Source organism: Siniperca chuatsi, linkage group LG15 (assembly GCF_020085105.1).
Source record: "Siniperca chuatsi isolate FFG_IHB_CAS linkage group LG15, ASM2008510v1, whole genome shotgun sequence".
NCBI lineage: Eukaryota > Metazoa > Chordata > Actinopteri > Centrarchiformes > Sinipercidae > Siniperca > Siniperca chuatsi.
In genome coordinates, this window is record NC_058056.1 from 16123994 (window position 1) to 16148045 (window position 24052).

The 24052-nt window shown below is 36.9% G+C and overlaps 1 protein-coding gene across 1 annotated transcript in view; it reads left to right on the forward strand.

Annotated features, from left to right (window-relative positions):
• The first annotated feature begins 1690 nt into the window (after positions 1 to 1690).
• The window catches only part of myo6b (myosin VIb), a 42253-nt gene continuing 19891 nt past the window's right edge, over positions 1691 to 24052 (forward strand). Inside the window, exons 1-18 of the mRNA XM_044166559.1 lie at positions 1691 to 1865; positions 5819 to 5965; positions 8188 to 8257; positions 8373 to 8446; positions 8903 to 9032; positions 9530 to 9635; positions 10962 to 11017; positions 11134 to 11231; positions 11341 to 11505; positions 12241 to 12321; positions 14403 to 14583; positions 15620 to 15764; positions 17260 to 17417; positions 17827 to 17918; positions 18401 to 18473; positions 19759 to 19886; positions 20811 to 20906; positions 21352 to 21522. Of these exons, the coding sequence (XP_044022494.1) occupies positions 5849 to 5965; positions 8188 to 8257; positions 8373 to 8446; positions 8903 to 9032; positions 9530 to 9635; positions 10962 to 11017; positions 11134 to 11231; positions 11341 to 11505; positions 12241 to 12321; positions 14403 to 14583; positions 15620 to 15764; positions 17260 to 17417; positions 17827 to 17918; positions 18401 to 18473; positions 19759 to 19886; positions 20811 to 20906; positions 21352 to 21522 (1941 nt within the window). The 5' untranslated portion in view covers positions 1691 to 1865; positions 5819 to 5848. The remainder of the gene's footprint in view (positions 1866 to 5818; positions 5966 to 8187; positions 8258 to 8372; positions 8447 to 8902; positions 9033 to 9529; positions 9636 to 10961; positions 11018 to 11133; positions 11232 to 11340; positions 11506 to 12240; positions 12322 to 14402; positions 14584 to 15619; positions 15765 to 17259; positions 17418 to 17826; positions 17919 to 18400; positions 18474 to 19758; positions 19887 to 20810; positions 20907 to 21351; positions 21523 to 24052) is intronic.

Sequence of the window (24052 nt, forward strand, 5' to 3'; positions counted from 1 at the left end):
TATAACGTTTATTATTAGCATTTATCTTAACAAGTGACATAGCCACCCTATGTAGCTGTAGTATTGATTTACCTATGCTTCAGTTTGTTTGGGGTGCCTGAATTCTTTCATAAAAATTTTATTTTATAATGGGTTGTGTGAAATTGCCTTATGCATTTCATTGTAGATGCTAAATAATGTACCAGTTCCATGTATGTATTTTATGCTTTGTGTAATATAATTACAAACAACTTTACTATCTACATTCTTTTGAAATGTACTATATTTTGTGTCTGCAAGTTCTTACTTAAACAACACTGTTTATTCCTAAATTGCAGTCTGGTGTGTGTGTGTTTCTAAGGAACAATAGAGATACTGCTGAGTCTACCCTGAAGCTAAAACGTACATACCACAGGAGTTAAATCTATCATGATCACATTTTCTAAGGCATGACTGCAAGTTTTGCGTAATTCTGTCTCCAAGAGTCAATCCAAGTTAAGCATTTAGGATTTAACATGAATGTGATACTTCACTTATATAACATTTCTGCCATTATGATCTCCCAAGAGTGTGCTGGTTCCTTGTGATGATTAACTCTCCAATGCATCCCTTCTCTCTCTTTGGGATTTTGCTTCACATATACAGATATGCTTATCCCATTTTTTGACCACCTGAGGGAGCCATTGTCTGTGCAAGTACAGTAGTGGACCTCCACAAAAACTACTGGTCTGTATCTTAAATGTACAATTACTTTTTGCAATACATCAGTTAGAATTACTGTGACTAACATAACACATAGTCAAAATTACAAAATAAATATATTTTCAGGCTTTAAATAGACTTAAATCCTAATATTTGCATGTGTTCATCTTGACCAGACTGAAAAGGAATTAACAAAAATACAAAATGGTGAATGATGAATAATTCCCGTCCATAATTGTACAGTAGTTGTTGTTTGGAGACTAGGATGAACTGTGGGATCCCAAAATAATATATGTAAGTGGTGCTTGTCTTTGTTGTGCATTATTTAGGATGTCCTGCAAGTTCTAATGTGGACTTTTAACTTGTGACAAAAATATGTTATGTTAATGTTTACATGCTCTCATCTAGAGTCAGTAATCAGATATGGTCCAATACAGGAGTATCAGATATCCTAATTAGATTTACAAACCCAGTGGTGGCTTTCAATGGTGGATTGGGTGTCTCCTTCAAAAATCCCCCCAAAAGTTTTAGATTACCTGCCTCTCAAATATTCATGACTCTCAAGGCAACATTTGCTGTCTTTTCATTGAAGCCAGTGCAGTAGCCTAGTTGTATGTGTCCTCTAACTCCAGTTTTATGAATATATTGAAGTTAAATATTCCTCACATTGACATACTGAAAACTGTATTTACAGTGCAAGTGTATGTGTTAATATATGGGGCCAAGCACACAGTTTCCAGAAATGTGTCAATATGTTAGATATATTTTATTGTTTACTCTATCTAACCTGATTTTTAAAATTGAATGTTACAACAAAGTGTCGTGCATACTTGAAAAGGGGTTTAAAATGGCACATGTTCTCTGTTGCTGTGAGGGGGTAAAAGCCAAATTTGGAAATATGTGATATTAAATAAATGTTAGACTAAAAAACTGCCAGTTTAAAAAAAAATTACCTGACACAGGATCTTACGCGCAGCACTTCAACGCACCTTCAGTAGTGTACAGTCAGAGTGACGTCACCTGTGCTCACCGGAGCGCGAGCACAATCATACAGATAGCCTGCAGCGCCGGGAAGAAAGACCGAGAAAGTTGGACTACTGCTACAACTACACATCCGTATGAGGGACTTAATACGCATTGCTGTCGCCCTGAACGTAAATTTGACTGTCTGAAGGATAAGAGTCGTAAGTGCCCCCGCTTATGTCTAACTTTGACACTTTTTAGCGAATAGCCAGGGTCAGAAACAACTTGAGGTACTTTGTATTATCTTTGCAGTAACATGGATGGAGTGAGTACCGCTGCTGTAGTCTAGTGTGTATGCTAACTACCTATAATTTTATTTAATTAATCTTTAATTATCTCTAATTAAGTCTTGCTTGCATAAGTATAGAGGTACTTTGCTCCTACAGTAGTCATAATGGATTATTTACAGTTCAAGGGGCTTAGTACCGTTAGTCTCTTATACAGACGGTCTTGATGTGTTTAAATTCATTCAGTTATGAGGTTGTCTTGAACTGACTCGAAAAATCACAGTAAGACAGTAAAATATACTACCCTTTTCACCTGCATGACATCACAGATATTACTGGTTTGTGTTAATAGATACTACTTTTGCTGTCTTTTATTCATAGTATCCCTGATACTTGATAGCCTGATAAACATGGTTACATTTGGCATATTTCTTTTATTTTTTCATTTGACTGTCTAATATCCTCTGTGTGCTTAATTCTTCTTTTTCTGACATGTTGCCACCCCTCAGCCAAGTCAACCCCAATCTTGTCTGACCATGTTTTTTAAAGATATGCATGGGACAGTGTGACCTGTCTGTACATCTCTCTTCCTCCCGTTGTCGATATCCAATGCATTTTCCATGTCCCCTTTTGCCTGGTAGAGAACAGGAAACAAGAGGCAGGAAACAAGAGGCGTGTTTGTGTGTCCTGCTTTAACTCTGAGCCAGTCTCCATTCATGTGTGTGTATGTTTATGTTTCCTTCTCTCTGTACTGTATGTGTCTCTGTGTTTCATGGGACTTGTGACACCCTTCTGATTTGCATTGTCTCGCAACTGATCATTACTTTTATTTTGTTAGGCTTAGATCTCACTTGAACCGTCTCACCTCCCTGCCTGGATTAGGGTCAAACACTAAGAGGATTTAGGGCTGCAGAGTCAAAGTTACTCATGAAGGACTGGTCTCTGTTTTGCTGAGAGGAGTCAGGGATGCCTTTGCTTTGTGATGTAGACGTTTAGGCTGAAGGCCACCTCCCTAAGTGATATACCAGATTGTTTGGAGGTTTGCTTTGAAAGTAGCATGAGAATCCCAAAGCTCTCAGTACATTGAACAGACAGATGTGTTGTGTGTGGAATTGAGTTTGCAGCAGACTTGGATAGACTGCTCTTAGTGTATGCCAGATAAGCATGAATTTTGTCTTCATTGTGCAGTATATGGAATATTTCCATTAAAGCAAAATGTGTGTAGTTATGTAGGATTTTGGTGGTCTTCTATTTGTGTATTCTGTGTGGACATACTGTAATTAAACTTAGACTGAAGTAGGGACTGTGGGAAAGCTTTATGGTTATCAGTCATCTGACACAGACAGTCTTGAGAAACCCCCAGCCTTGATCTCGCACTTGAAGGTTGAAGATAACAGACTGGGAAAGTAATCTCTTCCTCCTTCCTTCTGATGTATTTCCCAGTTATGTTTGAATGTGGTTTGAATACAGGAGTATGCTGTGTTATTTCACCATTAACAACCCTACAGTTTTAATGTTTGATAATCAAATGATCACCACTGCAAATTTGCATTTGGCATCCATGTAGTGTACACACAGTCGTAAGTTTCTGAAAGTTGCACATAGGGCTTTTGCACTTGTTGCAGCCAGCTCTAGTGAATGTTGTAGAATCAGATTTGTGTATTGGCCTTTAGTGACTGTAGTATGCATCCTGTCAGTGTGAAGACAATTCATTGGCTCTTCTTTCTACAACCAAGTTTCAGCTTCTAGTATCTTATTGAATCCAATTTTGCTAGTATGGATCTGACAGATTGCATTTCTAAGCGGCCATGAAGTCTGCCTCTCAGTGAATTGTTTGAGTTTTTTGTGCTATTTTGGTCTTGATGGTGGGTCGATCCTTTGACGTGTGAAATCATCCTCTTGCTTGGCTGTTGCCCTACACTGTGCAAAGACATCTATTGTAAACAAAGATTATTACTCTAATAATAGATGGGCCATATAACAATAAATTGAGATAACAGCATGCTATTTGTCTTATCTTACATTCACTTTCAGTGGAAGCAAAGTGGAAGAAACATTTAACATTTGAGCCTAAGATTACAAAGTCCTAAAAGTGAGTGACTGACTGGAAATTGTTGTAGTGTATTGACAAAAGCCAGATGCACGGTAGGTGTATTGATCAGACATGACGTGCTTGATAACGAAGCAATAGAAGTCTGTCTGCTGTCACCTTGTTACTGTAAGCACAAACATGCAAGGCTCTATCTTTTATTTAGTAAGAACGAAATGGTTGACTGGTTTTGCAAAGAAATTTTTATGTAACACAAAGAAATCAAATATCTTCCAGTTTCTTGTCAACTGAGCTGTAGAAGTAATATCACGATCAATATCATAAATATTATCTAACAGAAAATGTTGAGTAATGCAACATCATTGTTGTCTTGCCTCATCTAGGTTCAAAAGAAAAACAGAAAAGCAATTGAGATGGTCAGTACAGGTTACCATATCCATTCTCTCCCCAGGGTGGATCCACCATTATGCTGAGTAATGTACCTGTTGAACTTTTGAGTCCTTGTTAAAGGCTGCATCAGCAGTTTCCAGCACCTATCCTCTCTGACAATTGACCCCAATCCCTGAAGTTAATAGGATACTCAAGCAAAACGTCAGCACTTTTGCTTTGAAGAACTCTCAGGTTGTATAATTAACTGTCAAGAACTGTTAATGACACGCAGCTTTCACATTTGACTGAAGATGTTCTGAGATTGTCAACACAAGATTTAGGCAGAAATTATCTACTTGGTTGTACTCTGCATCTGCCGGGGTCCAACTACTGCTGTCAATTACAGAACAAAGTCTTTTATAATTTGAATATACAGTTGAATGTATAAAGCTGTGCTTTTGGTAAAAACAACAGTGCTTAAGAGAGCCAGTCAGCAATATGTTCTTGTCTTAGTTAGACTTCCAAAATATGCCCACATGGTTGATAATTAAGAATACCTACATTCAACACTTAAAAACTGTATAGTTGGGATTTAGTTGCATAACAGTCTATATGCAGAGACCACTATACAAATCAAATACAAAAGATTGTTACTTTACCAGTGGCCATTGTGAGCACAGAGTACACCCCAAAATTACATAGTTTAATAGCATTGTCTCAGGAATAGCTGCTTTAGCATGGACACTGCACAGTTTAATCATACACCGACAGTGTATGTCAGGTCACTTGGGGCAGTGTTGTCCTCACTAGAGATTGCAAGAATCTCTCAGGAGACAACCCCAGTCGTGTTCCAGTGGAAAATCCTCTCTTACAAGATCAGTAGGAGGAATAACAGGTTAATGGAAAGCGAAGCAGACATCAGCAGCAGTGGGTCAGGTCTCAGTCACATCATGCAAACGAATGCCACTGTAGATCAGTTTGACAATAAAAATGTTTTTGTGTGATTTCACTTCAGGTTCTATCTGTCATACCTAGCTTCTTTGATACTAGTCTCCATGTCAAGGAAAAGATAATGTTTACAGACAAAATATTAATGTGTTAAAAGGATTTTCATTCATTTTTAGGGTTTAGTTAAGACTGTGACGATACAAAGGGATGAAAGTGTTGCCATGTGAATCGGGATCAGGTGCTCAACACAAAAAAACAGATCAGTGACACAGAAATTACCCTCACAAGGGATTAATGTTTTCTGAGTTCAACTTTTGTTTGTCAACTGTGAAGAAAAGGGGAAATACATATTGTGTAGCAATACAAGCTTTGGGGAGCGACCAGCTTAGAAGCAAATTCAGTTTGTTTGTACTTCAGTAAAAATGTGTACTTTACTTTGCATTTCTATTTTAAGCCACATATGTGCTTTCCTGTATTCATGTTGCCGTTCTTCCCCTTTCTGTCTCTCCCCCTCTCCCAGTTGTGTGGTCGTGCTGACTGGAGGTAAGCCATGGAGGATGGGAAGCCAGTGTGGGCGCCCCACCCTACCGACGGGTTCCAGCTGGGCATGATCGTTGACATAGGAGCTGACACGCTCACCATAGAACCACTGAACCAGAAGGGCAGGGTGGGTCATCACACACAAACACACATGCACATACACACACACTGACTTTCAAGGCAAGTAAGGTCAACTGAGAAAATGGGTGAGGAGCTGATGCTTGTTTTTCTTTCATGTGGCTCTGCGACTTGATGTGAGAATCGCACATTCTTTGAGTGGGTCACATAAATGGGACATTGTTTGCCTTAATCCCAGGATGGTGCTCATAACATACACAAATACATACATTTATAATTCATGTACAAGACTTCCATGCAGATTACAATGCAGTGTGTAAGAAATGAAAACATATATTTTCTATAATTTTGTCGCAATCTGTCTAAAGTGCAATTTCAGGTAGAAAGGCGTTCGCACAACAATATGTAAAATGTGAGAAACATGAGAGACCACATGTACAGAGACATGAATAAATAAAGAGAGCAGCAGCAGGTGTGCTGATAGTGTTGCCTAGAGGGAGAGCTGCTCATTAGAAGGTAAAGGCCACCTGTTACACCTGAGCCGTCACGTGTTCCTAGCAAGCAGACCTCTGAGCTAAATGGAATTCAGCCATCATTAATTTTATTATTTACACTTGTGCTTTTCCCTTTTGTGACATGTCCAAATGAAAAAGGCCTATTTAGGTGTTTGAGTAAGCAATTCCAGTGAGTCAGCATGCACAATACCAAGTACTGGTACAGCTAAACTGAATGCAATCATGAGTAATGTTAAGAGTTACCCCTGTGTTTTATATGTTATTAGTTTATTAATAAGTTTGATAGATTTACGTTTATCTAGATATTTTATGCAGAATAGCTTTATGTTTTTCTGGTAAAAAGTCATGTTCATGTCGTTGAATTCCTTGCACTTCAAAAATATCTGCTCTTATTAAAATGTTAGAATCTACCAATGTAGTCAGAAAACCTTGTGTTTGCATTGCAATACAGTCTCACTTTTTAAAATTATTTTGTAAAAATATTGTGAAGTTTTTATAATTGATACTGTACTTCATTCTCATCTCACAATGTCACCAGTTACAAGAGACGTGCTGAATCAAAGTTGCATTGGAAATGAGCAGTTATCTTACCCAGGCAATTGCATGATATTAAGACTCTGCAACACACTAAATGACTCATGAAGATAAATATTTAAAGTTGTACTACCCTGAGCTGGAAAAGATTTAAAGTGAATCTCATTTGAAATAGCTGTGAACTTCACATGATCAGTTCATGTCTTATTGCAAGGCATAAACTCTGTCCCATTCAGTGAGGGAATAAAAGGCCCATTGAGTGTTTTTTTTTTTTTTACTACCGTGTGGAGCTCATTAGTGCCTTAGCTCAGTACACGACCCGCAGCCTGGCTGCCTCGTATTCTTTGTCAATTTTATTGGTTAGACATTTCTCACATGGTTATTATTGTGGATGGGCATGTCCAGACTGAGCCAGGGTACTGGAGCAGGCACACAAAGCAGACTCTGTTTATGCTTACAGCCTGTTTGAGATAATAAACCATGCATAATAGCACAGACTGGGTCACACACACACACACACACACACACACACACACACACACACACACACAGGGAGTGGTATTGATATAGGGAGTGTAATGAAAATGTAAAGAGAGCAATAGATGTTTATTATATTGATATATACTGTAGGGAATAACCAGACATTGTTCGGTTTTGATAATGTCACTTGGTCTGATTGACTTGATTGGTTCCTACAAGATCAGCACAGAGCACCAACGCCCTCTCGTCTCTACCACACACATGCACCACGTACACTCACTCACTCACTCACTCAGGTGTTCAGATCCGGTTGCTCTCCCACCAAATTATTCATTACCCTGCCATGTCTCCCCTTGTTTCTCTCACAGCTGGCTTGTTCCATTGAGTTTATTTCCATTAACTCAGACTCTTAAACAATAGAGTGAGAATATCAGTAACTAATTTAGCCTGGGAACATGTCGCACCAAACATCATTACTGTGATCTTTAAGCATGATGAATGATTCATGTTTGTGCATGCTTGCTTAGCTTTTTATGACATCTAATATGTCACTCTTTTTTGGATGCTAACAAACATTTTTTTTGTGTCATAGGCTTTTCAAAGAACAAGAAGTAAACAATGAATAATCTTGTACATAAAGTTGGAAAGGATGAGTAGAGACAGTGCCACTTGTAGCATGTCTAGCTATTCTGGAAATGACATCATGTGGATGTTACAATAAGGAAAACTGTTTGTGTTACAGACCTTTCTTGCTCTGATCAGCCAAGTCTTCCCAGCAGAGGATGATGTCAACAAACATGTAGATGACAACTGTAAGTCAACAATTTTTACATACATTTTTTTTTAATGTTATTCTTAACAAGGTCTATTTTCCAAGAAATAATTTCATTGTATTTTTCTTGTTTGTTTTTTCCTCCTTGATTTCAGGTTCCCTTATGTACTTGAATGAAGCCACTCTTCTCAACAATGTCAGAGTGCGGTACAATAAAGACCACATCTATGTATGTCTTCATCTCCTCCTATACTAGCCTGCATTAGCGAAAGTATAAATCCTTTATATATGTGCTCTTGCAATGGCTTAAAGTCACTGCTATCCAGTTGCATCATAGGCGATACAGTAACAGGTTGAGGGATATATGAAGAGAGGATCCCTATCTTTGTTTCCCTGGGGGAAAAGTACCAGGTGGTAAAGAGGGAAGGGAAGCTTGAAAAGGTTCACAAAGTCAGACTGGCAAACCCAATCCTGATCCCAGTCACTCACTTAGGAAATGAGGGACAGCTGGTAGATGGGAAAAGCAAGACAGGGAAACAAGTTAAGGTGTGTCTCAGCAGCCTTTACTCGGCTCGTTTTTGCCTCTGTTGTCTCATTATTCAATAATTTATATGTATTTTTGCTATTTATTAACTTTCTCTAAATACATTGACTCTAATCATACATGTATTTATATCTCTTACAGACTTATGTGGCCAATATCTTGATAGCTGTGAATCCTTACTATGACATCCCCAAACTGTATGGCCCTGACTCCATCAAGTCGTACCAGGGGAAGTCACTGGGAACTCTGCCACCTCACGTCTATGCTATAGGTGAGAGCTCACACTTTCTATTCACTGCTAAGTAAGGGGCTAACATAAATACAAGCTCAACTGATATTACTTAAAAAAACAGAGTTGTATTTGAAACAAGTTGCTTTTTAAACTGATACTGTAATGGTACTTTCTAAAGAGGCTATTGTGTTAACCCTCATTCATATTTATTGAATTGAATGGAAAAAATTTTTTTTGTTTAAGGGGAATGCATCTTTACATCATATATTATTTCAGTGCCAGGTGTTCCAATTCAAATTTAACTTTGTTAAATTAATTTGTTCGGAGTTGGAAATAATACAGTACAAGAAATATGTGAAGTCAAACATAACAGAATACAATACAATTAAGACAATGTACAGTTTATTTGAAATGTCCAGTCATTTTCAGTGTCATCTTTTAGAAGCAATCCCCTTAACACTTCTTATTCTGTAAGACAACTTAACAGCTACACTTTGAAATATTGCATTATTTGATCCTTGATATTTTTTTTTTAGCCGACAAAGCATACAGGGACATGAAGGTTCTCAAGATGAGCCAGTCCATCATAGTTTCTGGTGAATCTGGTGCTGGAAAGACTGAAAACACCAAGTTTGTTCTCAGGTATGAGCCCACGATTCATCCTGCATCCCATCTTCATCTTCCCTCCACACTCACCTTTGGTCCTCTCCCTTCTGATTGTGTGTTCACAGGATACAAAGTGGTGTTGCAAATCAAAGTTCCCCTCTCTTTCTCTCTCTCTCTCTCTCTCTCTCTCTCTCTCTCTCTCTCTATATATATATATATATATATATATATATATATATATATATATATATATATATATATATATATATATATATATATATATATATATATATATATATATATATATATATATATATATATATATATATATATATATATATATATATGTGTATATATATATATATATATATATATGTATATATATATATATATATATATATATATATATATATATATATATATATATATATATATATATATATATATATATATATGTATATATATATATATATATATGTATATATATATATATATATATATATATATATATATATATATATATATATATATATATATATATATATATATATATATATATATATATATATATATATATATATATATATATATATATATATATATATATATATATATATATATATATATATATATATATATATATATATATATATATATATATATATATATATATATATATATATATATATATATATATATATATATATATATATATATATATATATATATATATATATATATATATATATATATATATATATATATATATATATATATATATATATATATATATATATATATATATATATATATATATATATATATATATATATATATATATATATATATATATATATATATATATACTTTTACTGCACCAAGCGTTACTGATAATACTTAGCAAAAATCTCATGGTAAATAGATGTACAGTAGAGGTGGTAATACAACATTAAACTGGGTGCAACTGCCAATTAAACTAGCCATGGCCTTCCACATTCTTGCTGTCGGCTTTTATGCAAGTTGCAAGTGGCGTCCCATTCCATAGCGTTATTGTTAATGTTATTTTTTCAACTACCTGTCAGAGCTCTGTTTTTAGAGGGCCACTCCAAACAATACAGAAATGAGGGGAACATTCATGGGAGAGAATTGGTCAAAAAGGCAATAAGTACTTCATTACTGTTACTGCAGCTGTATGTCTAGCAGTCGTAGCTGCTTTGCAAGGGAAAGCTATTGTAGTAATCTGTAAACTGTGGATTGGGTTTTAGTGTGAGTGTCTGTTTTTTAAACTGTTTTAACTTCTGGTGATTTACGATACATATTCATCATTGTTGATGTCATCCGAATTTCATCCCCATCCTGTAGATATCTCACCACAACATATGGAAGTGGTCAAGATATAGACGAGAGAATTGTAGAAGGTAATACAATAACAAACCAAAAAAAATAAACTACAACTACTAGTAACTATCGATACTGTTTGTACTGTATGGGGGCAGTGTGGTCCTGATTCTGTTTTTTCCATTTCAAAACCCAGCAAATCCCCTCCTCGAGGCCTTTGGAAATGCAAAAACAGTGCGGAATAATAACAGTAGTCGCTTTGGGAAGTTTGTGGAAATCCACTTCAATGAGAAGGTAATAGATGATCACTGATTATGTTTTAGGTTGGTCTATAATTTGCTGTGTGTGGGCCATGAATTTTAAAATCTGATTTTAAGACCTGACTCTTCTCTTGTGTCACCAGAGTGCAGTTGTGGGGGGATTTGTCTCCCATTATTTGCTAGAGAAGTCGAGGATTTGCATGCAAAGTAATGACGAGAGGAACTACCACATCTTCTACAGGCTGTGTGCCGGGGCATCCGAGGACATAAAGAAGAAACTGCACCTGGATTCTCCGGACAGCTTCAGGGTCAGTGGGCTTGGACAGACACCATGGTCAACAGTGTCATAATTTCTCAGAAAGAACACATATTTTACTGTACAAGATAGAATTAAGATAATATTAATTGTGCCATCCCAAAGTGAAATTAAACTGAGGAGTTGTGGTTTTTGTAAGAGATCAGTATTTTGAAAGCTGTTTTTTATGTAATTAAATGGACTTTCGCTTTGTTTTGTTTTTTAGTAATTTGGAGTAGACATTGGTTGGCATTTCTATGGAAGCCCACTAGATGTCAAGAGGTCCTCCCAAGTGAAATGAAAATCCCCTCAGTAACAAAATATTTCACAATTTAATTCTTTTCCCTTTTGAATGCAGTTTTCTACTCAGCAGGGGCAAAGTCAGAGAGCATAAAGGAGTTTACCCCAGCCTTTATTTTCTTCTACGTGCTCTACAAAACAACGTTTAAAGGAACAACAACCAGTGCAAGCTGTTCCTTTAGATGTTTATCATAGTGTCATTATATTACATCCCTGAGGTGACACCCACATCAACAGAGGGAATTACTTTATGTGATTCACTACTAGTCAGCTGTGGAGAAATATTGGAAGACAGCAAAGTAAATCTTTTAGATGATGAAAATCAATACAAATATCCCCAGTAGGTTTGCCACCACAAGTGAAATGCATTTATTCTGTGTCTATATTTAATTTATCAAAATACTAATTCTGTTTAAATGTTTTTAAGCTGATCTTTTCCCTGTTGCAGTACCTGAACCGAGGATGCACCAGATACTTTGCCAGTAAGGACTCTGATAAACAAATCATGCAGAACCGCAAGAGTCCTGAGGTAATGTCACGTTCAGTTCTGGATTAATTACATGATTGTTTTGGACACTTGTGTTACACTTGCCTACTGTATGGCAACATATTTTATGTCAAGGAGCAAAGCAAAGAATGTATTGTAATGCAACACTTTTGGATTCTTTCCTGTACAATAAATCATTCAGATAGATGTACATTATTCTTTTCTCAATAATGATGAGTAAGCACTCGACTGAAAGCTAATCCCAGACCGTATTCAAGGAAATCAGCTGCAAATGTGAAATGAAATGCAGGAAACTGGTCAATAAGAATATTTCATGCCACGAAATTAGTTCAGGTCTGTGTATTTGATGAATTATGTATGCCATGAAAAGAACCAGTGCCTTGTTGAGTTGCGCTGCAAAGCATGCAAGAGATGTGTAATTAATATAATGAAACAATTAGAAGAATAATTGTAACATGTTGCTCTCTCAGGGACTAATTATACATGTTCATTTCACTTCTTGTTTGCTAAGATAGAATATCTTTTATGCTAATCAAAGTTTCAGGAAAGTCACGTGAGATGGTGGTAAACAAAGGAGGTGTTTTCAGTTCTCTATTAATTTACTTATAATGGGTTTATTTATGTATATATGCTTTAACACTGAAATATTGTAATCATACTGATAGATTTATAGAAGTTCAGAGCAGCTGGTGTTAGATTAGCTGGGCTTCAGTTTCATTGTCACCATACCAGTCCAGCTTTTAACTGCTCTATGTACATGTAATTTGTATTTTCCTCTTGAAATATTGGATCAGTGCAGATTAAAATGTGTTCTCGTCTTCCGTTCCCCTTTTTATATTTGTAAGAGACATTATTTTAGACTAGAATTTCAATGAAATAAAGGTCTTTTTTATAGATGTCAATTATAGATAAAATTTGAAAGGTCTGTATTTAACATGCTTGCTATGTGCTTACAATATCAAGAGCAGTAACTTAATGATGGAAGTGTGGTTACTGTGTGGTTGTAAGTACCTTGTGTGTTATTAACATGTTGCTAATGTCATTGTACATCTGTCTGTCCTTCCACGGGTCTGTGTTATATAGGACCATAAGGTGATGTTTCCTTTCTTATCAGAACTTTGTGCTCCCTGCTCTTTATCCTGTATATTTCCTGAAGTAAACACTGAGACTCTCAGGTTTTATGTGCTGCTGTTTGTAGTGCAAACAGGAAATAAGAGTGCATGTTTCCTCTTTGTCTGCATGTGTCTTCCAGGTTTTGTTGGGGCTGGGTGGTGCTTAGAAAAATACAAAGGATGTTTGCTTATTCAGCTTTTTTCGTTCATACAGTGCAGGGCTGCACAATTATTGTATATTTTCCATAGTTTACAACTGATATTTGTTAAAGATTGACATTTTATTTTGAAGGCTCACTGTTTTTGAAAATGGTCAACACGTAAATAAAACATGAAAAAGGTACAAATAAAGCATTTAGTTCTAATTAATACAAGAATTGTGAACGGTATCTTATCTTATAGTATAATCATTTAGTGATAATTGTGCAGACCTTGTTAATTATTACTGTATGATTAATCTTCAATCTTGACTCCTAATGAATCTTGAAGTGCTCTGTCTCCAGTGACATTTCACACTGCATGTCTGTTTTTTCTGCTTTCATCATCCCTGAGATATTGCTAAATATTACATTGGCTCTTTTTTTCTTTAATTGTATAAATACAGTATTTGTCAAGACATTTGGAGACAAGGCTACTGTAGCAGAGCAGCCTTACAGTAGTTCATAGGATGGTGTGCTTGCTGTGTGCTGTTGGTGGTGGCTCTTTCAACACATTCATGTAAAATATTTTGGTTTGTTAAAAGTGCAAAGTCCACGTCAAACATGTGGCTTTTATAGTTTAATGTGGGCTGTTGGATACCCTTCAATTCAATTTAGAGTCAGATTTACTCAATATAAAAAGACAATTTAATGAAATTACTAAAATATAGAACATAGTTTGCCATTTGGGAATTGCATCTTGTTTGAGTAAATCATGATTTGAATTGAATTCTCACACGTTGTCTGTTTCTCTTTTGATCTCTACTTTTTCTGACCCACTCGTGTTTTGTAGCATGTAAAGGTCGGTGCTCTGAAGGACCCTCTTCTAGATGACCAGGGTGACTTCAACCGAATGTGTGTAGCCATGAAGAAGATTGGCCTGGACGACACTGAGAAGCTGGACCTGTTCAGGGTGGTTGCTGGCGTTCTTCATCTTGGCAACATTGACTTTGAAGAAACAGGGAGCTCCTCAGGTTAGATGGACGCTGTAATTACAAATATTTATGACATTTTTAGAATAATCTGTGAGAATCTGAATATTTTGGTACTGGCCAGATCTTACTTGAGAACTTGTCATTGCAAGGGTATCTTGCAAGATTACTTTGACTGTCACCATGTTGTAATGTCTTTTTTGTGTGTAGCACTCTTATGTTATATTGTTTTTTCAGCCACAGCACTTATCACTGTTCATGCAAACCACCAATATCTTCTATTTTTTCTGCTGCCAGAAATAAGAAATATTTTAGGATTTTTCCCTGAAAAGGCCTTCCTGGCAACAGGGGTTAAGAACATTAATTGTATAATCTTTTATGAACGGAATATGCAGCCCATTAAAATGAACATGTGGGTATAAATAAATTTTTTCAATAAATGTGAGCACATACAATTCCACAGATGTGTGTTACAGTATTAGATCAATATAAAATATTGAAGAATATATCTACTGTCCTTGGATATCACCACCATTTAGTCTTTAACGGTGATAAAGAGAACGTCTGTTACCCTGGTAACCAAGATTTTTCTAGTTTATTCTTTATCTTTCTGTCTCTACAATCAAAGTCTCTGAAATAAATAAGTAAACTTTAACTTTTCTTGAGAGCAGTTTTCAGAAGTTTCTCCCTTACTGTACCTTACACCCACTGAACCTGAATAGCAGCTCTGTACCAGGCTGTTGATTCCTTCATTCTCCCACCCATACTTGACTGTTCATGTTCCATTGTGGGGCACAGCTACAAAACTCTGTGATGATTTAATGATGGTTTGTAAAGAGTAGATGTATTACTACAAGACCCTGAGTTCTAATCTCTACACAGTCAAATTAGTGCTAAAATGGATCCAGCTCATCTTACAGTACTTGAATCGCGTGAACACATTGTTGTTTTGAAGGTGATATGAAATGTGTTTGTAATGATTTCCCTTAAAATCCATTGGCAGGTATTTAGAAAGTACGGCTGATACAAAGGGAAGAAATTATCTTGCACATTTTCAGAAACTTACTTTATGTTTCAGGTGGTTGTGTCCTGAAGAATCAGTCAGGCCAGACATTACAGTACTGTGCTGATCTGCTGGGTCTGGACCAGGATGATTTGCGTGTCAGCCTCACAACCAGGGTCATGCTCACTACAGCAGGGGGCGCCAAAGGAACAGTTATCAAGTAAGAAGCACTCAGCTCCAAAGATCTGTGACTCTTTGCAACTTCTTTTGAAAATGTTTTTGTTGAGAAAAAATTATCCTCTTAGTTCCTTCATAAGTCACTGTTATTGTTTACTAACAGCTGAACTCTGTGAAGGCAGTAAGTTTATGATAGGTCTGAAAATAGCTGATAATCCTAGACAGAGATTAACCAACTAGAATGTTATTGACACGGGCAGTGCCCAGGCAGTTGTTGCTGATGTCTTTATTGTGCAAGACTATGAGACGAAATCCTGACACTGAATTAAGCCTTTTATTTTTTGGTCTTATTATAAAAAGCATATGATGATGGATCTTATATATTCCTTGCAGGTAAGTAAGTGGACTGTGACTCAAACACCATTGCTAAATCACTCACAGCAAACTTCAATGGAAAAGGGATACAGTAACACAAATTTAGAGGGATGTTTGGGATATTTTGCGTAGGTAAACTGTACTTCTACTTCTACATGCAGTATTGGCACTGCTCCTCTGTGCTTTGGTGGTGATGTGGTGTTTGAGTGATGGGGCCAGGTTTGATAGATTAATATTTCAGAAGGGCCAGATGCTGGCCTGGCCTGGAAGTGTTTTCTCCACATAAATAATGCAGCCTGTATCTGAGGAGGCAGGCGAGCATGGCTGCAGTACAGTAAAGGCCCGTCGTCTAGGGAGCAGGTTGAGCGGAGGGGGCCTGGCTTTGTCATTAAGCCCCAGACAGATCCACCCTACCCCTGGGAGGTTGAGAGTTGAGGGGGTGGTGGACGTGATGGTATCAGGGATGACTGAGTCTCTAACTAGTGCACATATGAAACATTGCAATGGGTAAAAATGCCTGTCACTGAGATGAATTGTAAGGATTTCATGTGTCTTCTAAGACTTGCTGCATTTAACTCATGTCATAGTGAAATGGATGAAGGTGGCTTATTCTCTGGCTGAATAGGCCACCTTAGCATAGGTGGACTATTCCTGTTTGTAATGGATGAGGGTTTTTTCTTTTTTCTGAAGTGGACTGGGCAGGTAGAATATCAAAAGAAAAAAGGGTAACAATCTATCATAGCAAAAGACAGACCTTTTCATTTTAAATTCACCTTCTTCTCAGCTGGGACAGCTGAGTTGAACTCTGGGTCACTGTGGAACTGCACTTCATCCATACACTCAACCCCTCTAAATAATTTAAAAATAAGTTGTGTTAAAGCGCCATTAGACAGTCTAGTAGAGTTCAAAGTTCATATTTTAGTTTTAATACATCTTTGGCTCAGAAACCCTCATTTTAAAACGATCGCCTAGTTTGACTATAGAGATCAGAAGGGGAACGGCACTATGTGGCAACAAGTGTCACATCAACACAGCTAAACTTTTGCTGCCACATGAAAATTGGGTTGATTAGAAAAAAAATAAAAAAAGAGGGGTTTAATAAGAGACTAGCATGTCCCAGTTTCGGACTGTCTCTCACTGCCCCACTTTGTGTTTCCCTCCAGGGTGCCTCTAAAGGTGGAACAAGCAAACAATGCCCGCGATGCCCTGGCCAAGGCAGTGTACAGCCGCCTCTTTGATCATGTGGTCAAACGAGTAAACCAGTGTTTCCCCTTCAAGACTTCCTCCAACTTCATCGGGGTGTTGGACATCGCTGGGTTTGGTAATAAAATGCAGTTCGTGTTCAATAAAATGTGGAAGTTTAAATTAAACTTAATACAATATATAGATTTAGCCCAATATCACTGACAACATAACAGACAAACTGAAAATATGGGTTTCCACAACATCCCAGGTTGAATTCAATTTAATTGAATTTTGCTGCTGTGTAATTGGCACATTTTTTCATTGTTTTGTTTAAGATTCAGTCTGCTAACGAGACACTTGTCTGTGCAGCTTGTTTTTTCACATAAGTACCTAATGCATACACAGACTTCATTACCTGGGCTCTTGCTTGAGAATTAATTTCCCCCATCTGCCATAATTAACACAAGCTTTGCAAAAAAATTTATTTTGGAAGATGAATTGAAATATGTACTTTTTCTGCTTCTTCTGTTTTTTCCTCCTCTTAGAGTATTTTGAACACAACAGCTTTGAGCAGTTCTGTATCAATTACTGCAATGAGAAACTGCAGCAGTTCTTCAACGAGCGTATTCTGAAAGAGGTGGGTGAGCAGCGTGTGGATTAAGGTGAATTGGTGTGGTTTACTTTTTCATCCTGGGAATCCTGCCATGTCATGTCACTCACAAGCCAAATTTACTGACTCTTTCACGAGCCAGGAGGAAGTGTTTGGCACACTAAGCTTCAGTGTCTTTCTCTTCTCTCTTTCCACACTTATATGTTCCTCCCGTCTCTCCTGTGCTCTCTCTTTAGAATGCTAATTTCTCAAGGGACATGATGAGGCTTGTTTCTCTCCTGTGATCTCTTAACATTATTCTCTTCCAAGATCTGCAATTAATGCGCAACAATTCTGGTTTAAGCCTCTTTCTCATTATCTGAATCGTGTGTTGTCGGTTTGATGTTTTTTTGTTTAGTTTTTGAGGTTCTGATATTCTGAAGCCACTCAGAAAAATGTAAACTAATTCTATTTCAGGAAATTTTCAGAATGCAGTTTTTTAGTTTTGATTTTTGACCATGTCTGTACAGGAGCAAGAGCTGTATCAAAGAGAAGGGCTAGGAGTGAATGAGGTACATTATGTTGACAACCAGGACTGCATAGGTAAGTCTGAATGTCAGCTTCCCTTTTAGTACCCTGTTGATCCCCAAATTTTACTCATTCCCTGTGTGCTTAGCCAGTTCTCAAAAGTTGACTATTTCCCTGAAAAATGTCTCAGCATTGCATACTACAAAATAGAAGTAAAAAAACATAATGCAGGACTTTGATCATATCTCCTTCTAAAGCTGATAAGATGTCTGTCTTGAGCTGGTTTCAGAAAACCAGAATTAAAGGTATTCATGTGTAGGAGTATGTGTATTGATATCATATATGCATCTGTACCTTGGGTGATCTTTGGAAGTGAAAACAGGACCCATTGAGCAAAACACAAAATGACTGACAGAGATGTGGCTGTCTGAGGCTGGTTCAAGAGGAACATCAGCTCACCCACATGGCATTCATTTGGGCCATTCCCTGTGCTCTGGGCTACACGTCAGAGCAGGGAAAATACACCTGTCAGGGGGGAAAAAATACCGACTTCTCATTATCCAAGAAGCTGAAGGGAAGTGTCTGAAGGGAGCAAGCGTAATGAGTATTTGTGGGTTTTATCACTTCTTTTGTGCAATGAGAAGCTGGAGAAATAATGCCCCCTTGTTTTTGTTGTCTCTGTCCTCGAATGAATCCTCGAATTATTGGGATGAAGTAGTCAGTATATCAAGGTGAAGCAGTTTGATTTGTATTTCAAAGGCTGTGATTATTCAGGTGCGAGGTTAACTGACAGCCGCAAATAACATTTATGACTTGCAAATGACCGTTTGGGCTGGCCATTAATTCACTCATCAATCTTCACGATTTATGCACAGGTGCTTGTTTATGCAAATTTTTTCTGAGGTCCTTGGCTATTAGATTATATTCCAAACACAGAATGCCGTATGAATAATTCAAATATATGGCTAAATGAGCATCCTGATGAACATGTCTTGTGCTTTGAATATTCACATCTAGAAACAGTAAAGAGTGGACATTTCCAATAAATGTCATAATCAGAAACTGAATGTTTAGTGATTTTATAACTTCTATCATAATGGCCACTATAATTCCCACCTCCTAAATACCTTAGTAGGGATTCATGTGTTTTGTTGTTGAAAATATCTATAAGCATTTGATGAAACTTGCTGATTGGAAATGTTATCAATTTGGAAGTACTTCAGGTTTTGTCAACTAACATGTGGCATCTTAGGCATTAGGATATTACTTTTCATGCAGATGCTTCACTGTACGTTGTAGAGCTGGGCTTAGACATGAATCAAAATACTGTTGCTGATACACATATAATTGTTGTTTCCAGACTTAGTGGAAGCAAAGCTGGTGGGAGTCCTGGACATTTTGGATGAAGAGAACCGTCTTCCTCAGCCCAGCGACCAACACTTTGCACTGGCTGTTCACAGCAAGCATAAAGACCACTTCAGACTGACGGTCAGACCCCTTAGCAGACCCCTTCATTCACTACGTTTCTTATTCTCTCTCTCTTTCTGTCTTTGCTTTCCCTCCAGTATTCTGCTATTATTCTCTTCCTTTGTGTGCTAAGTTCTTTTGTGAGAGCAGGCAGCGATGTAACTGCACATTGTTTTTTTCATTGTGATAATTTTTACTCTGTTTATAACAGCAGTTTTGTGAATAACGCAGAGTCCCAGTCCCTCCCTCTGTCTCTCTCATTGTCGCTATTGTTCTTCACTCTGCTTGTATCTCTGCAAGCATGAAATCCTTTTAGAATTGTAGTCTTGACACCAATTCAAGCTTAAGATTAGAGGTGGCTGGCTGCAGCCACACTCTACTGCAGGGATAGTTATTACTCAAATAAAGACTATTCTATACATTTAATAGGGTGAAAGACATTAATCTTAATCTAAAGTGCTTGAATGTTGAACATTTCTACTGTGCAGGGTTCACACTTTATGGATAATTTATAATTGTTCTTCTCACTGCTACATTTAATTTTTTATCCTGAAGCTGAAGTTTTACCTGAATGTTGGTAATGGATTTTTGGTGCCCTTGAGCCAGATAAGAGGAATGTGGCATTTAAAAAATATATCTTTACTGTGTGCAGTTTTATTTCCTTTTTATATCCATGCAAGTAAACATATTAAGTAAATACAAATTACTCTGTACAGAGTTTGTAAGAATATGCCTGTATTTATTACATACTTTTTTGCTGTATTTCACTGCATTTCATTGATCCAAATGTTTCATTCTCCAAAGCAGCCCTCCTCATTCAATAGGGGTGTGGATAAACAAGATTCTGCTGTAGAGATGGTGATGCATAGGATTAGAGTGAAATCAATATATATGTGTTTTAGCAATGTCATTAAATTTGATTTGCTTTCTTCCTCCCCCACTTAGGTTCCCAGGAAGTCAAAGTTGACCATTCACAGGAATCTCCGGGATGACGAGGGCTTTATCATCCGGCACTTTGCTGGAGCTGTCTGCTATGAAACGGTAATTCTTAACACAGATCTTATGAAATTATAGGGCTGTTGGGGCCGGGTGGTATTCACAAAATCCAGTATTAGAATATTTTTCACCAAACACCTCTATTTATAATGTGTCCTAAATAGTTACCAGTTACATAAGACAGTGGAGTTATTAGCTAAGGTTAAAGCTAACTAAAACTCAATAGCCAATGAAGCCAATCACATGTTAAACACATTTTAAGCTTCCAACTAATTTTATGATAATTATACCATTTATTTTCATTGTTGATTAATCTTCTAATTTGTTGCCCTGATACAAATGTCACAACAATACATCACTTATGCTTAAATAAAAAGTTGCTTTGGTGATGTGTTGTATGCTCATCCTCATTTGTTTTTGCATTTTGTACATCTGTATAAAACTCTGCTACTACATAAATGTATGCATTTACATGTGTGTATGTCCACAGACTCGGTTTGTGGAAAAGAATAATGATGCCCTCCACATGTCCTTGGAGAGCTTAGTGTGTGAATCGAAAGACAGATTTGTTCGAGAGCTGTTTGAGAACTCTAACACCACCAAGGACTCCAAACAGAAGGCAGGCAAACTCGGCTTCATCAGCGTCGGCAACAAGTTCAAGGTCAGAGTAGCTGTTAAAGTTTGTTTTTAAATTTTTGTGGAATTTTTTATTGTTAGACAAAGTCCCTAACTTTATAAAAACAAGCAAAGCAAAGCAAATAAAAGCAAGCAAATTAAATTTTATTTTTTCAACCAAATGATGAATCCACTGAATCTAAACACTTAGATGCTACAATATTTTGTGTTATTGTAGATGCCAATGTGTTTTATTGTTTTAAATGTACTGTTGACCGTAAAATGTTCTAAAATAGTTTATAGTACTCCATTATCTTTTTAGCTTCTTCTCAGACTTTCCTATCTCTAATCTTTCCTAAGACCTGTTCTATAACTTTTCACCTTTTCACTCTTCTTCCCATCCCTCTTTGTCCTCCTTATTCTGGGTTCCCCTCTCTTAGATTTCCTCCAGTATCCCACCTCTTTCCTCTGAGAAAGCCTTCCTTGGTGGATAAAGCTGGATAAAGTCAGATTGAGGTATAATAGAGAGGAGTTAGAAAACAGAGGGAGTAAAAGAAATAAGAGAGAGAAAGAATGAAACACGTTTTCTCACAGAAGTGTGTTGAGTGAGCCAGAAGTACACAACTTTTGTTTCAACAGCAATCAAAAAATCCAACGCCAGTCTTATTTTGACTTGAAATTTCTTTATCACTAATATAGCTTCTTTGCTTGCATCACTAATGCACCAGGCATGGACCAAGCACAAAGATGATGTGCATGTTTCAAAAAGCTACTAAAAGCTAGAAAGTGTTATATGGAGAGGAAATGTGGGACTAGTTGTTTTCATTTTCTACAGTTGGAAACATCTGCCAAAATGAGCAGTCTTTACCTGGATGTGATGTAAGAATCTGTTGTTTTTTTTGTGGAAGTATTCATCTGCTTTACAAGTATCTTTAAGGCAGTATTGCTTAATCACTTATTGATGAGTCACCCATTTGTGCACAGTATGACCTGTATGCATTGTTGTTTTTGTTTGATTGTAAGATTGTGTTTGTCAGTGCAAGTAGACATCTTTTGAATATGTTGCTCTTGAATTCCGCATGTCAAGCTGTATTCTTAAGCAGCACTAAAGAACTGTGTGTGTTCTGTATTCTGGATAACTATGGACTGACTCAGCATGTGAAGAGGCTTTCTCTTCCACACCTGCCCCAAGCTTGGGTCTCAGTCAGTGATCTTGTACAGTAGATCATTTCAATTCTAAAATTACTAATGTTATTGATGACATTTCTCCCACTAAGGTAAAGGTGGTCTCTGGTAAGAAAAAAGCACCATGAAGAAATGCCACACTGGTAAAAAAAAAAAAAAAAAAAAAAAGAGCTGAACACAGGTTGTGAAAAATAAATCTCCAGGTTCATTATGACATCTATAAAGAACTGAGAAAGGCAGTCCTCCTTCTCTGAGATAATAGCCAAAACCAATAATAATGCACATGCCTTATTTGCTACTGTTGACAGGCTGACAAACCCTTCTGTGTCAATAGCCCCTGAACTTTTATCTACTAAGTCATGCAATGAATTTGCCTCCTTTTTCACTTACAAAATTCAGAAAATTAGACAAGCTGTCAGTACCTCCGTATCAGGTATAGCGTCTGTATTGTCCTTGCATCAACCTAAAACCAATTAAATTAGCATAACACAATTTGATTCTATCAACCACATAACCTTGGATTAAAATTGTGCAACATTTGAAATCCTCGTCCTGTTGCCTTGATATTCTCCCTACAGGCTTTTTCAAAATTGTTTTCAACTGCATAGCATCAGATCTTCTGCAAATAGTCAACACTTCTCTACTCTCAGGCTATTTCCCACAGGCCACTTTTAAAAAAGAACAATCTACACCCCTCACCAATGAACAGCTGTAGGCCCATATCAAACCTCCCATTTTCAAGTAAAATCATTGAAAAAGCAGTTTTTCAACAGCTTAAAGGGATAGTTCACCCCAAAATCAAAAATACATATTTTTTTCCTCTTACCTGTAGTGCTTTTTATCCATCTAGATTTTTTGGTGTGAGTTGCTGAGTTTTGGATTTGATTTTGGGTGAACTGTCCCTTTAACACCTTCTTGACCCTAAAGAATCGTTTTAATGTTTTCCAGGCAGGATTTCGTCCACACCACAGCACAGATCTTGTTAAGGTCTTGAATGACATCCACTTAAGCGCAGCCAGTGGAAAAGTTTCACTTTCATTACTAGACAGACTGGAAAACTGGGTGGGGCTTTCTGGCACAGTGCTAAACTGGTTTGAATCCTATTTGAAGGACAAGGGCATTTTATGTGAGTGTAGTTCCTCAAGGCTCTATTCTGGGGCCCCTTCTGTTCAACATCTTCATGCTCCCACCAGCTCAGATAATAGAAAACAACAAAATATCTTACCATTATATGCAGACGACACACTGATTTATATAATGATCTCACCAGGTGACTATGGTTCCATATAAGCACTGATTGCATCAAACAAATCAGTGATTGGATGCGCCAAAATGTTCTCCAGTTAAACAAAAATAAAACTGAAATTATTGTCTTTTGACCCGAAGAAGAA